This window comes from Pelodiscus sinensis, chromosome 3 (assembly GCF_052426305.1).
Source record: "Pelodiscus sinensis isolate ZL-2025 chromosome 3, ASM5242630v1, whole genome shotgun sequence".
Lineage (NCBI taxonomy): Eukaryota > Metazoa > Chordata > Testudines > Trionychidae > Pelodiscus > Pelodiscus sinensis.
In genome coordinates, this window is record NC_143054.1 from 194,070,009 (window position 1) to 194,091,407 (window position 21,399).

Genomic DNA, 21,399 nt, shown 5'->3' on the forward strand with positions numbered 1-21,399 from the left:
CAGATCTGGCCCTCCTAACACTTTGATCTCATCCATGAATTGCATCTGGCTGCTTTCTATCTATATCCTGCTGCCCATGCCACTGAATTTCCAGGTGCTGGACCACACAGCAGCATCCTATTTAAATAGCTTCTGGTCACAACACTAACCTGGCAGGCGCCAGAGCCTCAAGCCCTTTAAATTGTCACAGCAACCCTGGGCGGCTGCCAGGCAATGTGGAAGTGGCAGGGCTGGCGCCAGAGTCCTTTGCTGTGTTTTTAATTCCAAGCCTCTGACCCCAGACAACTCTGGGGGAGGCTAGTCCTTAGCCCCTCCCCATCTGCCCCAGGACCCGCCCCTTCCAGAGGTGGAGCCGGCACAAGACCGTATACCAAAATTCATTAAGTGGCTCTCCAGTGAAAATTATTTCCCACACCTCTTTTAGAAGGATTAGATTTGAATTACATTCTAGATTTTTCCCTTTACCCCAAACAGCAATGAAAAACTCGTGCATCACTAGCAATTGACACTTACAGAGCAAGAAAGTTGCAAACATAAGATACCTTGTGCTTGTAAGTTATGTGCTGGTAAGAAGCAATTAATGTTATAATGACAAAACTATGATTTAATGACTTGTTTTGCTCTTATTACGTTTGGGCTAAATAACCACTATTAAGTGAGTTCGTTTTGTTCCCAGCTAAGGCATAAATCTCAGTTGATCACACAGTTTCAAAAAGACTTTGCAAGTTGTTAGTTATGGATGATGTCTTCAGGTGTGGACCAAAAAAATAAAAAGAGGATCCAGGAAATGAGAAATGTTACCTTGTAAAATGCATAAATATTGAAAGGAGACTCTCAGCTAACCTACGCATCTTTATCTTGGGACTGCAACCCATAGAAACCACGAGTCCCATCATGCACTGCTCCTTCTAGGATGGAGAGAGAATTAAGGATAAGGGCCCAGCAGGCAAAGGAGCCAGGGTCGGTGAGATCTTACAATGGACGTGCAATGGGTTTGGGCATGGAAGGTGGGGGTAAGGAGAAGACAGGCAGGAGCTGACGAGGGGAGGGGAGCTAGTGAGACAACCAAGACAATTCTCCCAACCCCACCCCCATCTCCTTTCACTGTTCTGACCCCCCCAACTCCCCATTTTACAGGAATATTCACTCCTCTTCCCACCAGGTTCTCAGAGTGCAGGTTCCCCCCTCTTCCCCCCACCTGTCTGCTGCGGTCTTTTTCTCCCTCTTGTGTCTGCAGTGGAGCAATGGGCAAAGGCTTCCCCGGCCCCACAGCACCCCCTGCAGGGGGAAAGACGCATCACAGCACCGCTGATCTTGGGAGGTGTGGAGCAAGGAAGTAGCCAGGGGCCAGGGTGACAAGTCACAGGGGCTCTGGAGAGGTGGGATTTGTTTTGTGACATGACAGACGTGCCGGGAAGTTCAGCCAAAATCAGGGCTCCTCTGTGCTTGATGCTGCACAAACACACTGATTTGACAGGCCCTGAGCTCACAGCATTGCCTGGACCCTGGTGCGCCTCACCTCCAGCCCTCAGAGCCGCTCAGAGGGCACTGTGCAGCGCTCCGGCGGCGATTTAAAGGGCCTAGGGCCCTGGCTGCCACTATTGTAGCAGCAGCCTGGAGCTCTGGGCCCCTTTGATTGGCCAGGCCCTATGTTCCCTCTCCCCATGTCGTCATGCCTGGCATGGGGTCAGTTATTGTCCAAACAGGGCTGGAGAGAGGAAGGATTATTGCCCCATTTCACAGAAAGGGAATGTCATGATTATGAGGGTTAGCCAGCAGCCTGGGGATTAAGGGGTTAACTACACCTAGCCAGGTGGAGTGACCAATAGGAATGTAGGTGGGACTTTTCAAACTGGGACAAAGGAATTGGGGTTTTTTTCCTTTCTCCCTTTTGTCTCTCAGAGAGAGTTCTCTGCAGGTACAGAGAGGGACAAGCATGTCTCTCTCTCTCCTAGACACCATTATTCATTGTCTGTAAGTAGGGTAAAGTTTAGGCAGTTTCGTTAGGTTTTATTGTTTTAAGGGTTGGGTATGGGAGCTGAGATCTGGCACTGCTTAAAAGATGTTTTGGCTTTTCTTTGTAACTAAGTTCTAGGCCCATGGAGTTTCTCCATGGGCTCGTCTACACTGGCCCCTTTTCCGGAAGGGGCATGTTAATTTCAGCTATCATAGTAGGGAAATCCGCGGGGGATTTAAATATCCCCCGCGGCATTTAAATAAAAATGTCCGCCGCTTTTTTCCGGCTTCAAAGTAGGAATAAGAGCCTCCGGAAAAGGGCGCTTTTTCCGGAGGATCGGGGCCACTCTAGACGCTCTTTTCCGGCTTTTCTAAAAGCCGGAAAAAAGCGGCGGACATTTTTATTTAAATGCCGCGGGGGATATTTAAATCCCCCTCGGATTTCCCTACTACGATAGCTGAAATTAACATGCCCCTTCCGGAAAAGGGGCCAGTGTAGACGTAGCCCCATGAGTATATTTTGTTACCTCCCTACCTAGTCATTATGTTTGCAACAGGAATATTGTTGTAATAATAAAAGTTCTTTCTTTTCTTCTTATTAACCTGGCAGTGGTTAATTGTGTGCTTTGATTTTTATCTTAGGGGTGAGATTTCCCAAATGATCTTTCCCCTGGTTTCTTTAGCAACATTTGGGTGGTGGCAGCGGAAGTTTTATTCCCAAGATCTAGGTTTTTAAGATTTTGGGGTAAGTTTTATACCAAAACCTGGTAGATAAGGCTTTGGGGTACACTTGCTGGACCCCACTTCTGCATTTATCATGCCAGAGTGGGGAAGGAGCCATGACAGGGAACTGAGCCACGACGAGAAAGTCACTTACCCAAGGACAATGAGTCTGAGAGAGAGCTAAGAATTGGAGCCAGATCTCCGGAGTTAGCTGCCTTAATTGCCGACATCTGAGAATCCCTTGCCTTTGCGGGCGTTTGAACCTGGAGTTGGAGCTGGTTTGGCAAATGGAACTTTGTCACTCTTTAGCACCAATGAGCTCTATAGCTGTGGGGAAGGGGGACAATAATTTTAGAAGGGGGGGCACTTAATTTTGCTATGTGGTCACAGGTTGGCTCTACCCCCAGGAAGGGGTGGGGCCTGGGTAGGAAAGGGTGGGGCTGGGGACTAGCCCCACCCTGGTCTAGAGCAATGAACATGACACCTTACAGAGACAGTCCTTAATCTGAGGGACTAGCCTAAATTAAGCTCTAATGCATGTATCCATACAGTGCCACTGTGGTGATTTTGCTTGTTTATTCCATTTTATGTCTTTTCCCCACAGTGTACACTTGTATGAACTGGATCTGCCTCAACCACACTGGACGCATAATCTCAAACTGTGAATCAGAACAGACTGGCAAAGTCCAAATGCCCAGATGCAGGACAGCGTTGTTTACACATTTTTAAAAGTCAGTTCTACAGGTTCAGGTTCTTGAACTTTGGAAAAGTCCCATATTAATGATTTACAGACCAAAAAATAGAGCTTAAAAAGAGGAAGATGTAAGAAAAGACTTATCCTGTGGGATCTGCAAAATGTCTGGAAAGCCAGTTTGTGTGAGTGATTTTGAACAATGTGCCGAGAGAGTTCTTCCGAAAGCCGTGTATGACTATTACCGATCAGGAGCAGACAATCAGCAAACATTAGCAGATAATGTAGCTGCATTTTCCAGGTAGGAAAAAACACAGAGTCATTCTTTAATATGTTGAAAAGCTTTACTAGGAGTAGAGCTGGTTGGGTAATTATTTTTCCCTTCCCTACCCCAAAAACAACAGAAATGGAAAAATGTCCACTTTCATCAACATTTTTCTTTGGAAAGAAAAAAAATAAATTAGTTTTTAAGTAACAATTTTGCAGACATGGAATTTCTTGAAAATGTCCATTTAATGAAAGAACAGAACAAAACAAAAAAAACCTTAAACCTTTTCACATCCAAAGATGGAAAATATTTTTGAAGGAGTTTTTTTTACCAGCTTTTACCATGAGCTCAATCAATTTACCACTGAAGTGTGTGAAAAGATTTCTGTTAACACCAGTAAGCTTTGGATCAGACATGTGGTCGGCAATGTCCCATCTACTGATTGAGATTTTAATTTCTATTCTTGTCTTCACCGTGTGAGTGATGCCTCGGCTATCAGGAAAAATTTCAGCCTTTATATTTTCCCATGGGGTGAATGAGAGAGGTGGGAGAGCTTCAAAACCAAATTGCACTTTAGGAAATTTCCAATGCAAAGTAACTGACATTAATGTATATTGACTCAGACAAATGTCAGAGCAGCAGGAGGCAAAAATCACTAGACCAGTTTCAACATTCATCAGATTCTCTTTCCAAGGACAAAATTTGAGGAGCTTTATAGCCTATCTCAAAATAGCGACTCATAGCTCCTTCACTCAGTTATACGATCTACCGATGACGTGCATTCATGCAGGCAGCTAAATCACAGCTATGTCCTATTGGTATATCAAAGGACAAGATGTGGAAGCTAATGCACAAGCTGAGTGTCTAGGTTGCCTTCCATACACGTCTACTTGAGGCCAGCCATTGCTTTTGGACAGTGAGAGGACCAGACCAGTTCTGTTGGGAGGAGGCCTTACTTGGAGCTGGTCTATGGTAGACAATTACATTGGCTTACCTTGGTTGCTCAGGGCTATGGAAAATGCACCAGAAACCAAAGCTGCCTTTTTCTCTTTTTGCTGGTCTCTTTTGCTTTTTTTTTCTGTATACATTTGTCATATTTTGGCTAAAGAAACAGAATTGGGCTTCAACGATGACAGCAGAACATTTAAACTAATTTTTTTTAGAACTGAAGAACATCCATACTGGGTCAGACCAATGGTCCATCTAGCTCAGTATCCTGTCTACCGACAGTAGCCAATACCAGATGCCCCAGAGGGAGGGAACACAACAGATAATCCTCATGTGACCCCTCCCCTGTCATCCATTTTCAGACAAACAGAGGCTAAGGACACCATTTCTACCCATCCTGGCTAATAGCCATTGATTGGACCTAATCTCCACAAATCTATCTAGCTCTTTTTTGAACCCTCTTAAAGTCCTAGCCTTTGCCACATCCTCTGGCAAGGAGTTCCCCAGGTTGACTGTGCGCTAAATGAAGAAAAACTTCCTTTTGTTTGTTTTAAACCTGCTGTCTATTAATTTCATTTGGTGACCCCTAATTATTATATTGTGGGGATAAGTAAATCACTTTTCATTATTCACTTTTTCCTCACCAGTCATGATTGTATAGACCTCTATCCTATGACATATGAATAGGCCAACTACTCTGCATAATATGGGCTCAATTGCCTGTTTTATCAACTTTAAGAAAGGATGAAATGCAAACAGCCACTAATAATGTGTGTTCCCACTGAGGTCACAGGGACTTCTGCCTCTTATGAATTGATTAAAAGACAGGAAACAAAGGATAGGAATAAATGGTCAGTTTTCAGCATGGAGAGCGATAACTAGTAGTGTCTCTCATGGGTCTGTGCTACAACTAGTCCTACTCAACACATTCATAAGTGATCTGGGGGAAGGGGTAAACTGTGAAGTGGCAATGTTTGCAGATGCTACAAAACTGCTCAAGATAGTTAAATCCAAAACAGACTGTGAAGAGCTTCAAAAGGATCTCTCGAAACTAGGCGACTGGGCAACAAAATGGCAGATGAATTTTAACGTTGATAAATGCAAAGTCATGCATGTTGGAAAACGTAACCCAACTAAACATGTAAAGATGACGAGGACTAAATTAGCCATTACCACTCAATAGAGATCTGTCATTGCAGATAGTTCTCTGAAAACAATGTGCAGCAGCGATCAAAAAAGCAAACCGAACGTTAGGAATCATTAAGAAAGTGATAAAGAATAAGATGGAGAATATCTTATTACTTCTATTTAAATCCACGGTACAATCGCATCTTGAATATTGCATGCAGATGTGGACAGTTTATCTCAAACTAGATATCTTGAGAAAAAGTTGAAAAAGTTGAACTTGAAAAAGTTCAGGAACGGGCAACAAAAATCATTAGGGATGGCTGCCATATAAGGAATGTGACGGGGCAAGTCCACCTGGCTCAGCCAAGACTGGACTGCCCCGCACTAACCCCGCGGCAGCACTTGCGCTCTTTGGGGTGAGTCGGGAGATACCGGCTCCTTGTGCGCGCTGCTCCACGGCAGCCATGCAGCTGACGGGCGCGGCAGTCAGGCACCACGTGCCGGGGCATGCCTGTGACGTGAAGACGCCCCGCACCCCAGGTCAGCAGGTGACGTCAAGAAGCCCCACCCCCAGATCAGCGGGTGACATCAGGGCGCCCTGCTCCCTGACGGGGGGTGATGTCATGGGGGGGTGACGGAGGAAGAAAATAAAAAGGAGGCGCCCAGAGCATTAGTGGGAGGAAGGTGGAGGGAGGAGGAAAGGAGAGGAGCTGGGCAAGAAGGAGAGAGGGGGCACGGTGGGAGGAGAAGCACCAAGGAGGAGTAACGGAGGTCAGGAGAGGGGCACAGGGACCAGCAGGGTAGGAAGCAGCCCAGGGCTGAGCAGCCTAGGACTTGCCGGTGGGCTGATGAATTTTGGGACCACCCCCACCAGCTGGACAGAACGATGATATAGCCTCTCCTTAGGGCCCTGGGCTGGGGCCCATGAGAGAGGGCAGGCCCGGGCCCCCCAATCCTGTGCCCCCAACTTAGGGGCGGGCAAACCTCCCACCCCCGTTGAAACTTTCCTTTTCTCATGGGACTGGAGACTGGGAAACGATAAATTGGCATGTTCAGCCTGCGCCCTGAACGAAAAGACCAGCACAGGGGTGAGCGGAAGGACCCACCCCCTTGTACAAGGAGAGTTTAATGAGAGTAGGACTTTTCAGCTTGGAAAAGAGATGACTAAGGGGGAATATGACAGAGTTCTATACACTAATGACTGCTGTGGAGAAAATAAATAAGGGAAAGTCATTTACTTATTTCTATAACACAAAAACTAGGGGTTATCAACTGAAAATAATAGGTAGCAGGTTTAAAACGAACAAAAAGAAGTATTTCTTCATACACCTGTGGAACTCCCTACCAAAGGATATTGTGAAGGCCAGGGACTTTAACAGGGTTTAAAAAAGAGCTAAATAAATTCACAGAGGTTAGGTCCATCAATAGCTACTAGCCAGGATGGGTAGGAATGGTGTTCCTAGTCTTTGTTTTTCGGAAGCTGAGAATGGACGACAAGAGAGGGATCACTTGATGATTACGTGTTCTGTTCATCCCTCTGGGACATCTGGCATTGGCCACTGTTGGAAGACAAGATACTGGGCTTGATGGACTTTTGGTCTGACCCAGTATGGCCATTCTTATGTACAGGTGCTTACCTGTTCCTTTGACACTGTAAAATCAGATTTTTTTTTACTGGGTATGTGCTAATATTCATGTGGTTATTAGACCTTACAAAGGCACCTGATAATATGAGAGACTTCCGTTCCCTCATCTATGCATAGCATCTCTGCCATTTGTACAAACTCCATGTAGTTTGTGTGCTTTGTTTAAAAGGTGGAACCTTCCCTGCATTCCTGAGTTTCTAGTGCATCCAAGTATTTTCAAGCTCTCCCATTTTTGAGCAGCACCATGCACTCGCAACACCTGTAAGTGTCTGCAAGCTGCATTTCATCTCCATGAAGTTTTCCTGCAGGATTCTGGAATGATTCTGAAGAATGCCTGTTGCATAGCAATGACTTTTTCACAGCAGCTGACATTCTGCCCCGTTGTGTTTTTGGCAACAGCGTCTCAATGGCGTCTATGGGGAAGGCTGCCAAATATGCTAATAGATTTTAATCTTCCATGCAAATGAGCTCACATTGTGACTCAGTGTTTATCAGATGGAACCCTTCTGTAACATGTTGAGAAGGGATGTGCAAACAGTGCAATTATATCCAACGTGTGTCAAGCTTTCACTGTACTTTGCATTGTAATGCACAGTTGGGCAACTAGTATCTCCAGTCAGTTTATTTCAGCCCCCAGGGCTAGATGAATCTTGTGGTTCAGGAGTATCAGATTGAGCTCCTCGTTCGGCTATCGCTGTCATTGGTTGTGCTTCAGTGAACCACCTGTTCTGTGAGGAGAAGGAAGGAATCCTACTTCCTTGGCTCACAAAGATTCATTCATTCAAGTATCTGAAAGGGTGTCACAAGGAGGAGGGAGAAAAATTGTTCTCCTTGACCTCTGAAGCTAGGACAAGAAGCAATGAGATTAAATGTATAGCAAGACAGGCTTAGGTTGGACATTAGGAAAAACTTCCTAACTATCAGGGTTATTCAACATTGGAATAAATTGCCTAGGGAGATATTTAAGAGCAGGTTAGACAAATATCTGTCATCTATCAGGATGATCTAGAGGGTGGTTGGTCCTCCCTTGATGGCCGAGGACTAGATTTAATGACCTCTGAAGGTCCCTTCCCATTCTAATATTCTATGTTTTATGTTTAACTTTATTTTGGAAACCTCTAAACCTCCCAGCGCCTTCAGTGGAACCAGACTTCAGCCAATACTTTCAAAACTCTACCCTAAAAATACAGATGTCGCTTGTACTTTCAAGACAAATGACTTGGGAGTAGGGACTGACCGGCTTTAAAATTCAGTTTTTCTAGCTTCAAAGTAAACAGCCTAAAATTGAGACCAAATCAGCACTTTGAATCTTCTGTGCGGCGGAAATGCACAGATTGCAGTTTTGCTACATGATGCAATTATTTAGGTACATGCAGCAAATATGTTTGGTGCCTTCCAATGTGAATGACTCTGGTTGGATGAGCTTATTTTTGTTGCCCACTCAACAGCTGCATTGTGTGACAGATGATTAGAATGGTTACCAAGGAATGTCCTAGCAAGAGAGTGATTACTTTGGGGTGTGACACAGGTAATTTGGTATTTACCATGTATATTTCTACAAGAGCAATGTGCATATATAATCTTATTTTGTATTTTAGAAATGTGTGTCTGTGAGTCTGTTCAAGAACTCCTCCTAAACAGTAACAGTTAGGACCATGCAATTTGGTATATGGCTTCCTCTTATCATAACTTAAAAAGTAAGTAATAGATATGTAGCCATGTTAGTCTGGTCTAGCTGAAACAAAAAACAAGACTATGTAGCACTTTAAAGACTAACAAGATGGTTTATTAGGTGATGAGCTTTCGTGGGCCAGACCCACTTCCTCAGATCAAATTGTGGAAGAAAATTGTCATGACCATATATACCAAAGGATACAATCAAAAAAATGAACACATATGAAAAGGACAAATCAAATTTCAGAACAGAAAGGAGATGGGGGGGGGGGGGAAGGTAATGTCTGTGAGCTAATGATATTAGAGGTGATAGTTGGGGAAGCTATCTTTGTAATGGGCAAGGTAATTAGCGTCTTTGTTAAGACCTAGGTGTAAAGTGTCACATTTAAGCAGGAATGACAGTTCAGAGGATTCTCTTTCAAGTCTGGTGTTTCAAGATCTTTGAAGCAGGATGCAGGTAGTCAGGTCATTGAGACAATGCCCTTTCTGGTTGAAATGGCAAGAAACTGTTTTTTCTTTGTGCTCCTGTCTAATATCTGTTTTGTGGGCACTGATCCTTTGGCGAAGTGTCTGAGACGTTTGTCCAATGTACATAGCAGACGGACATTGTTGGCACATGATAGCATAAAAAGCAAGGTGAGGGTTTGGTTGTGCCAGCGTAACCCACACACCTAGTGTGGTTACTGAGCAATGCAAGTGGTACCTAGACCACAGCAACAGTTAAGAGCAAGAGACCTCTACAGCATGGGCTGGGAGCCAGCTGGCTTTTAGCTCGGAGGGTAGAGGCTCCTGTACTCAATTACAGAGGTCCCAGGTTCAAATCCACCTGGTGGCGGTTATACCAGGACAATGGAATGTGCCTGGAATTTGATTGTTTCTCATAAAATCTATGTAGGACGGAGTTACACTGCAGCATGACTAGGGGATAGGGCAGTAGCAAGGGGCCAGAGATGGGGACTGGGACAGCTATAACCCCATTGGGCCAGCAGAGGGCACGAGTGGAGAAAGGAACAGCTATCTGCTGTATCTTTCAGAGAGTTTGTCTATTTGTCTGTCTGTCTGTCTGTCCTCCAGCCAGAGGACATATACCCCTCTCCCAGCTATGCCTGCTGGAGCTGCAGCGGCCATGGAGAGGCACTTCTCACCTGGCCCCAAGGTGCTGTGGGGAGATTGTGCTGGAGTTGTCTTCTCTCCCCAGCACAACTGGCACACTGAACCCATCATCCTCAGCCCCACCCCAGAACAATTATTTAAATGAAGAAAAACAAAACTAATTTGATTGAGGACCTGAGCTATCCCATGTAAATCTTCTCTAGTGGCTTATAAAACACTAATTTTGTCTGTTAGATGATGAGACGCTTGAACAACTTCCAATGTTCATGCCACATGATCAGTTCTCATAGGGTATGTCTAGACTACATCCCTCTGTCGCCAAAGGGATGTAAATTAGACATACCGAAATTGCTAATGAAGCGAGGATTTAAATATCCCGTACTTCATTAGAATAAAAATGGCCGCCGTGGCACTTTGCCGGCAAAAAGCGGCAGTCTAGATGGGGATCAGTCGACAAGGAAAGCCTTTTCCGACCAATCCTGTAAACCTCGTTGCACGAGGTATAAGGGATCAGTCGGAAAAGGCTTTCCTTGTTGACCAATACCCATCTAGACTGCCGCTTTTTGCCGTCAAAGTGCCACGTCGGCAAAAAGTGGTGGCCATTTTTATTCTAATGAAGCATGGGATATTTAAATCCCCGCTTCATTAGCAATTTCGGTAGGCCTACTTTACATCCCTCTGGTGACAGAGGGATGTAGTCTAAACATACCCCTAGTGTTTAGAGTAGCCATTTCCACGAAAGACCACTTGTTTATGCTAATCATAGGAAGTTTCTTGGATTCTTTGACTTTGTCTATAATGCAGTAAGAGCCAGGGTTCACATTCCAATGTCAGGACTTTACTGCTAACAGTAAGAAACTGTTCTATCTGAGTCCCTGGATAGCATGGCGGTGATTGTTGCAAAGGTGAGATTATTAAGCTCAGAGAAGATTGTGGGATGTCAGAACATGTCATTCCTACAAACTGTGACCTTGGTCACCTTCCATTTGTGTCTAGTCTGACGACACCATGTTCCTCCAAGCCTGTGCTGTCTGGTGATTAAATTCACTCCGAAAGTTTTCTAATTACCAATAAGGGTGAACAGAGAATGGATTTTAAGACAAGGTCAGGGTGTCTTTGGCTTGATGGCATGCAAGAAATCAATCTGAAATCTCCTCTTTCAGCATTTTAAATGAAGAGCAGTGGTTGGGGAGCGAGGTGGAGGGATGAAATCTCTGATAACCTGTTGTGACACACTCTGCCATGAACTTTCCAAAGGCATTTGGAACAAGAGTCATTACACTCAGGGATATGTACACGGGACAATGACAGCTTGTTTACCAAAGATGCAGCACATGATCCTTGCGTTGTGACTAGGTATTAAGGTCATTCAAATGACTGGTCATATCTGTTGGGGAAGTTTGAGAGCACAGGTTTAAACAAGCATTTATTGTCAGTTTTTAAAAAAAGGTTTGTTTTGCATTTTATATCAAAGTTCAAAGGAACAAAGAGGAACGTTGCCTTTGCAAAACTAAAGCACTTTGCTGAGGAGCAACAATTTCTCTCTTTTGGCAAATCCCACTTCCAGAGGTATGTTTGAATTGAGAGGGGTTTATTGCATGTGCTCACTTACTCTGGTAGAAAATCTGAGAGAGATAGCCGTGATAATCTGTAACTTTAAAAACGACGAGTAGTCCTGGGCACCTTAGAGACTACCCAAAATGTATAGAATCATGAGCTTTTGTGGGCAAATCCCACTTCATCAGAGGAATGGGAGTGGAAGTAACAGAAACCAAGAGATATGTATAACCACAGAAGTATCTGTCGATTGTAGGACCTGTGTTACTGAGGCTAATTAAGTGACCTGGATGCATCCCATGCATAGCTTCTAGTATAGACCCACTAAATCAACTGCTGATGGCACCCCCATCGACCACAGTACTCCACTGGGTTGCAAGGAGTAAGGGAAGTTGACAGGAGAGTTTTTCCCATTGACCTCCCACAGCAGAAATTCTACCTAAGATACGTAGACTCCAGCTATGCTAATCATGTTGTTGGAGTTTGGTATCTTAGGTCAACTTTCTCCCTTAGTGTAAAACTGGCCTTAGATAGTAAACTTTTCAGAGGAGGGACCTCCTCTCACTCTGACTTCATAATGCCTAGATCATAGGAGCATTTACATGAAACCATAATAAGAATAATAATAGAAGTGTGCTTCAATGGGAATCCCATGACTTTAGTGCCGCATGAATGGCTGATCTCAGCAGTGCTGGAGAAGGAACTGGGCATCTTTGCGTTAGTTTTCTTCCGTTAAAATTCAGGAGCCACAATCTAATGATTGCAGCATGTGCATTAGTGAGATACTGATGCAGGCGTGTCTTGTCCTGAGTGCTGAAAGCCTCCAGCCCTCCCTCTTCCCGTCTCTCAAGGCACTTGGGACATACACCAATACCTGCTAATGCACACCCTCTTGTGGCCTGTAGTAATAAAGGCTCCATCTCTTTGCTGTTACCTTTCAGAACTCAGCCTGTTGGTCACAGTCAGCATGACTGGAAAGCCAGCCCAGTGTCAATGTCACCACATTCATATTTGTTATTCAGATTGTGACATCACCGGGGCGAGGGGGGTTGCACGAGGGGGACCAGGACTCCACTGTGATAGAGGCAATACAAAGACTCCCTGCCCTGAGTTGCTTATTGTCGGAGCCTTTTGGGTTGCTCTGGTTTGGAATAAAATTTCCTGGCCTCCATTTTGGGATGGTGGCCTTTATAAGGAACCATATCAGGGCGCTCTGGGATGGCGTTATATCCAAGAACTGAAATAGAGGGACTCCAAGGCAGGGACTGGGATGGTCAGGTGGATTCTGACCGACTCGTTCCAGAGCAGATTGTCATTTCACGGTCAACCTAGTCTCAGGGGCAGCCTGTTTTTGATCACGAGCAGATCGGGCCACAAACGGAGCATTTCGATTCATACCATCCCACCCCACTCGCGCCAGGAAGGAAGTAATCTAGGTGCTGGTGCAGATCAATAATAAGTAATTTCTTCTCTCTGCAATGGGCCCTGGCTTTGATGTGGAGAAAATCGGGGAAAGTCAAGGCTTTGCCCATTTCCTCCCCACCTCCCTGCTACTCAGACTTCTCCTAATTGCCTGAAAATTAAAAGAAGCGCTTTATAAGTCACCGTGTTCACATGTCACTCCTCTCAATATTTGCACGGTGCACACCAAATTTGCAATCTCAGGGGTAGTTGTGTTAGTCCGTGTCATGATTATGAGGGTTAGCCAGCAGCCTGGGGATTAAGGGGTTAACTACACCTAGCCAGGTGGAGTGACCAATAGGAATGTAGGTGGGACTTTTCAAACTGGAACAAAGGAATTTGGGTTTTTTTCCTTTCTCCTTTTTTTTTTGTCTCTGAGAGTTCTCTGCAGCTACAGAGAGGGACAAGCATGTCTCGTTCTCTCCAAGACACCATTCTTCATTGTCTGTAAGTAGGGTAAAGTTTAGGTAGTTTCGTTAGGTTTTATTGTTTTAAGGGTTGGGTATGGGATCTGAGATCTGGCACTGCTTAAAAGATGTTTTGGCTTTTCTTTGTAACTAAGTTCTAGGCCCATGGAGTTTCTCCATGAGTATATTTTGTTACCTCCCTATCTAGTCATTATGTTTGCAACAGGAATATTGTTGTAATAATAAAAGTTCTTTCTTTTCTTTTTATTAACCTGGCAGTGGTTAATTGTGTGCCTTGATTTTTATTTTAGGGGTAAGATTTCCCGTTGCAAACATAATGACTAGATAGGGAGGTGGTAAAATATACTCATGGAGAAACTCCATGGGCCTAGAACTTAGTTACAAAGAAAAGCCAAAACATCTTTTAAGCAGTGCCAGATCTCAGATCCCATACCCAATCCTTAAAACAATAAAACCTAACGAAACTACCTAAACTTTACCCTACTTACAGAAAATGAAGAATGCTGTCTCGGAGAGAGAGAGAGAGAGAGACATGCTTGTCCCTCTCTGTAGCTGCAGAGAACTCTGAGACAAAAAAAAGGAGAAAGGAAAAAAACCCAAATTCCTTTGTCCCAGTTTGAAAAGTCCCACCTACATTCCTATTGGTCACTCCACCTGGCTAGGTGTAGTTAGCCAGCAGCCTGGGGATTAAGGGGTTAACCCTCATAATCATGACAGGTAACTTTAAAAACAATGAGTAGTCCTGGGCCCCTCGATTAGCCTCCAAAATATATAGGCTCATGAGCTTTCATGGGCAAAACCCACTTCATCAGATGAATTGGAGTCAATTCCAATTCATCGGATGAAGTGAGTTTTGCTCAGGGAAGCTCATGATTCTGTGTATTTTGGTTAGTCTCTAAGGTGCCACAGGACGACAAATTAACTGTGTCTCACAGTCGCTCACTGGCGAGGTTATTTGCTGATCACCAGTCGACTCATTTTCCACTTCATGCAGCCATTGAGTTGGCAAAAATTCAACTAGAAAACAGATCCAGCTAATCCAACAGAGTAATTTTATAATCTGCATTGAAAGAGCAGCCCAGTGGAATGGATTCTCTCCAGAAGGTCACCAGCGATGAAGCAGCAAGTCCGTGCCATGGCGTGAAAGCCTCACCTGAGACTTCCTTAGTTCACTGACTGGGTGGGTAGGGGGTAAGATAACCTGGCCGTAAGGACAGAACATGTCAGATTATAGATGGCCAAAGCATAGAGTGGCAACCACACAGGGACAAAGGAGATGAGATCACGGATCATGTTGTACCATTCTTCATGAAATGCTTGTTTCCAGAGGCTCTCAGTCCCACAGAGGGAAATCAGTGAGGGCCATTGAGTGATAATGTCTTTTCTGCCTATCTGACGCTAACGCACACCAATCTCTGCTCTGGGATGAAGACTCATTGATCTGTTTGGCATCTGCTGGCCGTTTTTTAATAGCGCATCAGCTGATAATGCTCTAGTGCTCTGCGCCGCTTTTCTCCTTTATTGATTCCCTCTCCTGCCTTGCCTTGCCCATTTCATCCACTTCACAGAGACCTGGGAAAGTAAACCAAAGCCATGTCCCTCCCTAGCTTTTAATGAACCATCCCTACCCTTCCAATAGCTCTCAGGACTTCCTTCTCTTCTCAGCCTTTCCTGACATTTCTCCCCAATGATCTTGTTCATTACGGGCTGTGAATAATATAGTCATTTTTCCTCCCGCTCCCTTTATGTCAGATGGAGGCTGTACCCACGGATGCTCAGGGATGTGTCTGTAGTGGACCTGTCAACCTCTATTTTCGGGCAGAAAATCAGTATGCCAATATGCGTCGGAGCAACCGCCATGCAGCGCATGGCTCACGTGGATGGAGAAACAGCTACCGCCAGAGGTGAGTCGCAGCAATAGAGAAACCTCTCTCACAAATCCAAGAGCTGAATGGAGTGACATTGAGCGTACAGCTCATGCATCTTTGTTTCTTGCGAGTGATTCTTTTCTACAGAAGGCTTTCAGGTGTGGCTGTCTTTCTGGGTTTGTGTTGATATTTTTTTTTGTTCTCCCTCCGTGTGCCACAGTGATGAGAAATCCAATGTACAATGGGAAATGATTCAGCAGAGGGCCCAAGTTAATAACCATTTCACAAGCCGGTGTTCAAAACATCTACACATGATTGACAAAGAACAGCTGTCAGAGCGTTTTAAAGCCCTGATCATTAAGCCCGCGTACAAGCAGATAATAGCCTGTGCTCATTGGAGCTGCTCAGACACCTGATCCTCTACTAGGGTAAGTGGCATAATTGCACCATGGAGCTACCCCAATCAGGGCTGGCTCTAGGCACCAGCAAATCAAGCACGTGCTTGGGGTGGCACGTTTCCAGGGGCGGCGGTCCCAGGTAAGCAGCCACCCCGGTCAATGCCCAGCCTCACCCCGCCAATTTTAAAGGGAGCTCGGCTCTGGTTGCGTGTCCCCGGGAGCTAGCTGTGGAGCACGGCGTGGCCAGGCTCCACCCGGCCCACCAGCTCCCATCCTGCCACGGCTCCAGCCCCCTTCACTAGTGAGAGATCCCTCCCTGCCAGCTACCTGGCTTGCTGCGCCCACCCCGCACCCCTCTGGCTCTGCAACACCCATTCCCCGCACCGCCCCTGCACCCTGCTCCCCGGTCCCTCTGCTCTCCCTGTTCCCTGCGCCCCTCTGGCTCTGTGCCCCCTCTGCACCCCACAGCCTGTTTTCCCTGTGCCCCTCCATTCCCCGCACTGCCTCTGGACCCCAATCCCTCTGCCCCTCCCATTCCCTGCATCCCATTTCCCGTGCCTCCCTGCACGCCACACTAGCTCGTTAATTTGAGCTAGGCGATCAAATCTGGGACCACCAGGTAAAATCCCAGCATTGGGTGGGCAAGGTGCACGCATGAACTATCCAGGTAGCTACCTCTCCCAGGCTAGAAGCAGAAAATGCCAGAGTCTGTTCCTTATTAATTAGCCACTCTGGATCTGGTTTTATTGCTATTGGCGGACTGAGATCTATCTGCAAAAAGTGGTTGGCATCGCTGTGCACAGAGACTGCTGGGGTGACAGTGATTCACCCCAGCATTCGAAGACTCTCTCAGTTGTAGCCCTTCTATTAAGACCGGCCTTCATTGCTCCTTCGTGTTCAGCCTGCAGCTGGAACTCTGTAAGAGCAAGGTGATGTGATGGAGAGTTGGACTGTGTTTAAAGCAGTGTTGCCTCTTGGGAGAGGAGTAGTTACGCAGCTATTTTCCACATGGTGGTGCTCTAGTCCTTTTAATAAGGGATAGTAAAGTCAGATCAGGGCTTCCCGCACTGTCAGTTTTTGTAGAAATGACTGGTCAGCTGACAACTTGTTTAGATATTTTTGGCCACGGTTGCTATGACAGGACATGACTGAGGAAACGGTGAGCCAGATTTGCTGTTAAATGCAACCATGTTAAGTCTGTGTTATGGCTGAGATGTAAAAGGCACAAAATTCCGCCCATTCCCCAGCTGGTTCCGCCAGACACCAGGACCAACTCCCCGTTATACCTTCCCCAGTACAGCAATGCAAACTGCTATCCCGAAGGGCTGAGGCGTGGCTGTGGCTGTCTGAGGGACTTTCCTTTGGGGGAGTGCTGATTTTTGTGTGCCTAACACTGCCAGATGATCAGATATTGAACTGTCTGGAGGAGGGATGGGGAACATTTTTTGGGTCGGGGGCTGCTGACCTACAGAAAAATCAGGTGGGATCCGCACACAAATGAGAATAAACCCCAACTCCTCCAAATTGTCAACACCTCACTGACGTGGCCCCTGAGTGAGAAGGAGAAAGGCTCTTCCCACGTTCCCCTTGCACACCAGAGTCTAGGGGGATCCAGGCTAGAAGATTTGTGTGCTCCAGCCCTGTGGTGGGGTGGAAGGGGGAGGCTAGAGCACCAGTGCGGGCTCCCTAATGCTGGGGGGGAGCCCTAAGCTCCTGGGGCCGGATCCAGGCAAGCCAGGGGGCTGCATCCAGCCCTGCAGGCCTTAGGTTCCCCACCCTTGCTCTGGAGTTTTAAATCAGAAAAGAAAAAAACGCCTGATTCTTACGCCAGTGTGAAGTGCTTTGAGATCTAGTGAGGAAAAGCGCTCTAGAAAAGCTAGTTGTTAGCTGAGTGTATGGTCAAATAAGTCTCTGTTTGATATCTGATGATGTTGATAATGTACTCAGATAAGGGAAAGATTTGTTGCAATAGTGTATGCGAATGCAAAGTTTGGGTCCAAATTTGAACACCCTTAAAGTCTGGGTGGAACTAAGCTTGTGGTTCAGCCAATGACAGCAATAGGGAGTAGCTGTAATGTGCACATCTGGCTGGGAGCATCAGGGGCAGGGTTTTGGTCTTGAGTTACCTCTAAATATTTAACTCATATTTTCTATACCGCTTTGGAAGCCTGCGTATCCCTTCAAAGTACAGATCCCGGGAGCTGACAGAATTGCCAGTCCCCTGGGCAAAGTAGAGGCAGGTGGGCTCTGCATGCCGAGAAGGGGCGGGGCCTCAGGCAGAAGGGGTGGGGCCTCATGCAGAAGGGGCGGAGCCTCAGGCAGAAGGGGCAGGGCCTCATGCAGAAGGGGCGGGCCTCAGGCAGAAGGGGTGGGGTTTGGGGATCGTTTGTCTCTCCTGTTCTGAGAACTTGCTCTATGGTATGGGCCTCATTCTTTTCCAGCAGGAGACTGGCTGCTGTAAGGCGTCAGAGGAAGCACCCACCTACATGGGGCTCTCTGCCCAAAGGAGGCCTTTTAGTTCCTTGGTAAGGCTGTTGACGGGGGACTACGGATGCTTTGATGTGACTCTCCGTGTGGGTGGAGTTAGGTCAGGTGGCAAGCGTAGCAAGTCCAGCTTTGAGACACAACAACTCTGCTAATGACTACATCTCCTTCGGGGGTCTGGCCACCATTCAGCAGGCACAAGACATCCAAGCGTCCTCGGGATTGGACGCCAAGAGACCGCCTCCTTTTTCCCCCCTGACTTCTTTGGTTTTCATAGGCATGTTTCCTCTGTCCCATGGGCTCACTGAGCTCCACTGAGCATCAGCCAGGAGGTGAGGGAAGGAACGGACCAGGGATCGCGACAGCGGGCGCAAAGCGACTCCCGCCAGCTCAGCGCTACTGGCATGTGAGGTGGGGATGAGCCCCGGCTCTCTCTGCTCTCATCTCTTTCTGCATGAAGGGCTGAGGAGCCCCCCTTCTGCCCCTGAGGCAGGAATCTGGGGAGGCCGTGCAGAGGCAGGGGAGCCAACAGCCACAACAGGCCCCTTGGGGGCGGAAGGGCGGCTCCATGCTTCTGGGATGGGCGGGGCCTGGGGTGGGGCTGGGAGCAGCCAGCCCTCGGTGCTGCCCAGAGCTTGCCTGCCACCCCCAAACCCTTAGAGCTGCCAGGAGCTCGCCATGTGGTGCTCTGGTGGTGATTTAAAGGGCCACCACTGCTGCAGCTATAGGTGTAGCAGCTGCCCGGAGCCCTGGGCCCTTTGGAAATGGCTGAGCTCCGGGGTTGTTCTCTCTTTTGCCTGCCCTGTCAGCAGAGGGCAGCGAGTTGCTTATCTCTACTCAGGCTCCTTGGGGGGGGGGGGGGGGAGGTTATTTATGGCCAGGCCATAATTTGGCACTTAAAAAACAAACCAGGTAGAAACCGGGTCAAAATCCCACCCCCCAGTCTTCCCTATTTTATAGGGAGGTGTGTTCCGTACGCATTTGAGAACAGAGCTTACCCGTTCGTCGTGTGTGTCTTCTCCTAAGTACTCCAAGTCTGCTGCAGTTGGCAGAGCAGCGTGCCTCACTCCCCGTTAGGTCACTGGCTTCTCAGCCGTACTTCTGGAAAATCTCAGCGGAGTCATTTCGTTCATTCAACACACCATGCCAGTGCTGGCAAAAGGGGCTAGTCGGAGCTCATGGGAGCGCCAGTGGCAAACAGAACCATGGAAGGGGCTTGTTACACCCCCGGTCTTCATCGGGCATGTTTGTATAAATGCTCCAGGCTGATTTTTTTTTTAGATCAGTAGAAACCATTTTGTACTTTGTCACTGCATATTTTCCCCGCTCCATAATGACTTCCTGCACAGATGACAAAATTCATTTTGTCAACAAAATGATTTTAGGCACAGCTGGCATCGAGTGTTTTCTTGAGCAAGTCATTGCAGGGGCCTTCTTGGCCAACTGTGATTCATCAAGCAAATAACTTTAGGCACTTCAAACAATGTTATTTCTTAGAAAATACAGCTTGGAAAACATAGTTACTTCTCTCCATAAATGCCACCGTGTTTGAAGGACAGCCCGTTGAACCAAAATAATGCACTTTCCGGTGACCTAAAGATGATCTATTTAGTGACGGATTTGGGTCGGACTGGATGGACTGGCCATTCAGGTAGCCCTTTCCAAAGGGTCTCCCCAAGGCTGGAAATGGTGGCAGAGCCTCCCTCGGAGAAATGAAAACTAAATTAGTCAACCTCCCAAGAAACCTATAGGGCAATGAACAATCTGAGTCAGTCTATGTCAGCCAAGCCCTAGGAAATAAATTCCTTTGAATGTGCTTCCCCAAGGGGTCTGAACCTAGAGGTTATGACCAACAGACCTTGCCCATATTGCTAAATGGGAGTGGGACCCCAGCTCGGTCCTGTCTAGGTAAGAAAAGGGCTCCAAGGAGGTGGAGCTGTTATTGTGGAAAGGATTCTGTGTCAACCTCTCCACTCTACTTAAATTAGGGTTTTGGCCCCGCTTCTTGGTGGCTCTGGACCATTGAGTCTTAATCCAGGAGTGGGGAACCTCAGATTCGGGGGCCGGATGCGGCCCCTGGCTTGCCTGGATCTGGCCCCCGAAGAGTCAGGATCCCCTCCGGCACTGGGGAGCCCAGCTGGTACTCCAGCCTCCTCGCTGCCCCACCACGGGGCTGGAGCACTCAGAATCTATTCGGCTGGCTCCCCCTAGGCTCTGGTGTGTGAGGGGAATGTGAGGAGGGTCTTTCTCCTCATTTGGGGGCCACGTCAGTGAGGGTTTGTTTGTTTTTTGCTTCTCCCTTGTGTGTGGCTCCTAACAGATTTTTCTGTGAGTCGGTGGCCCCCAACCCCAAAATAGTTCCCCTCCTCTGCCTTAATCTGTCTCTTTATCCCGCGTTTTAAGTGGTAAGAATCACAATTGATTTGAGGAGAGTAGGAGGAAGATCTACCACTGGATTCTAACCTGTATGATACAAGCCACACGCTGGGGAGGAAAGGGTTAAGGAGTTGCTCAGGGCCCATAACACCATGCCCCAGCACTCCTGTCACACAGGGTCACCGTGGAGGCTGACTTACAGGCCTTTCAATCATGGAGGTTGACTTCAACTGCCTGGTGATCAGGCCAGAGTATTGCCCCCAGCAGGGACTGTCCTCACGGGACAGGATGCCAGCCCCTTCCCCCAACAGCATGCTATATTATCATTAAGATCAGTGGGGTTACTCTGGCTATTCAGATCATGTTCGGCTGGGATTCATTTCACTGTCTTGTCCTTATTGAGACTGTAACTCCCGTAGAGGTGAATGGCGCTTATGAGGACACATAATGGAAGATCCCTTTCCTTCAGAGTTATCTATTCATTTCACCATTGTTATAAAAATGGTTTTAAGTCTCTGAAGTTGTTTTACAAAAGCCAAAAGCTTCATAGATTTTTTTTTGAAAGGCTAAAAATATTGTGCTTTTAAATCCCTTTACATGGCTAAGATCATTCAAGTGTAGCTCAGCTAAAACAGGAAATGGAATCCTGTTGAATTTTGTGCATGTTGGGAGTGGGGGCG

The 21,399-nt window shown here is 46.8% G+C and overlaps 1 protein-coding gene and 1 long non-coding RNA gene across 10 annotated transcripts in view; one reads left to right on the top strand and one right to left on the bottom strand.

Annotated features, from left to right (window-relative positions):
* The window catches only part of LOC142828080 (uncharacterized), a 49,805-nt gene extending 46,751 nt beyond the window's left edge, over window positions 1-3,054 (bottom strand). For 2 of the 8 annotated variants that reach the window (XR_012903039.2, XR_012903040.2), the window contains exons 1-2: window positions 2,834-3,054; window positions 802-908 (exon numbers count right to left, since the gene is read on the bottom strand). This is a non-coding gene — a long non-coding RNA (uncharacterized LOC142828080). The remainder of the gene's footprint in view (window positions 1-801; window positions 909-2,833) is intronic. The other 6 variants (XR_012903041.2, XR_012903038.2, XR_016349295.1 and 3 more) reach the window with 5 other exon arrangements.
* A 267-nt stretch (window positions 3,055-3,321) lies between these two features.
* Window positions 3,322-21,399, top strand: part of HAO1 (hydroxyacid oxidase 1) — a 39,626-nt gene continuing 21,548 nt past the window's right edge. Inside the window, exons 1-2 of one of the 2 annotated variants that reach the window (XM_075925712.2) lie at window positions 3,322-3,671; window positions 15,346-15,497. In XM_075925712.2, coding sequence (XP_075781827.2) covers window positions 3,535-3,671; window positions 15,346-15,497 — 289 coding nt within the window. In that variant the 5' untranslated portion in view covers window positions 3,322-3,534. Of the gene's footprint in view, window positions 3,672-8,742; window positions 8,889-15,345; window positions 15,498-21,399 lie in introns of those variants that run through there. The other variant, XM_075925714.2, reaches the window with a different exon arrangement.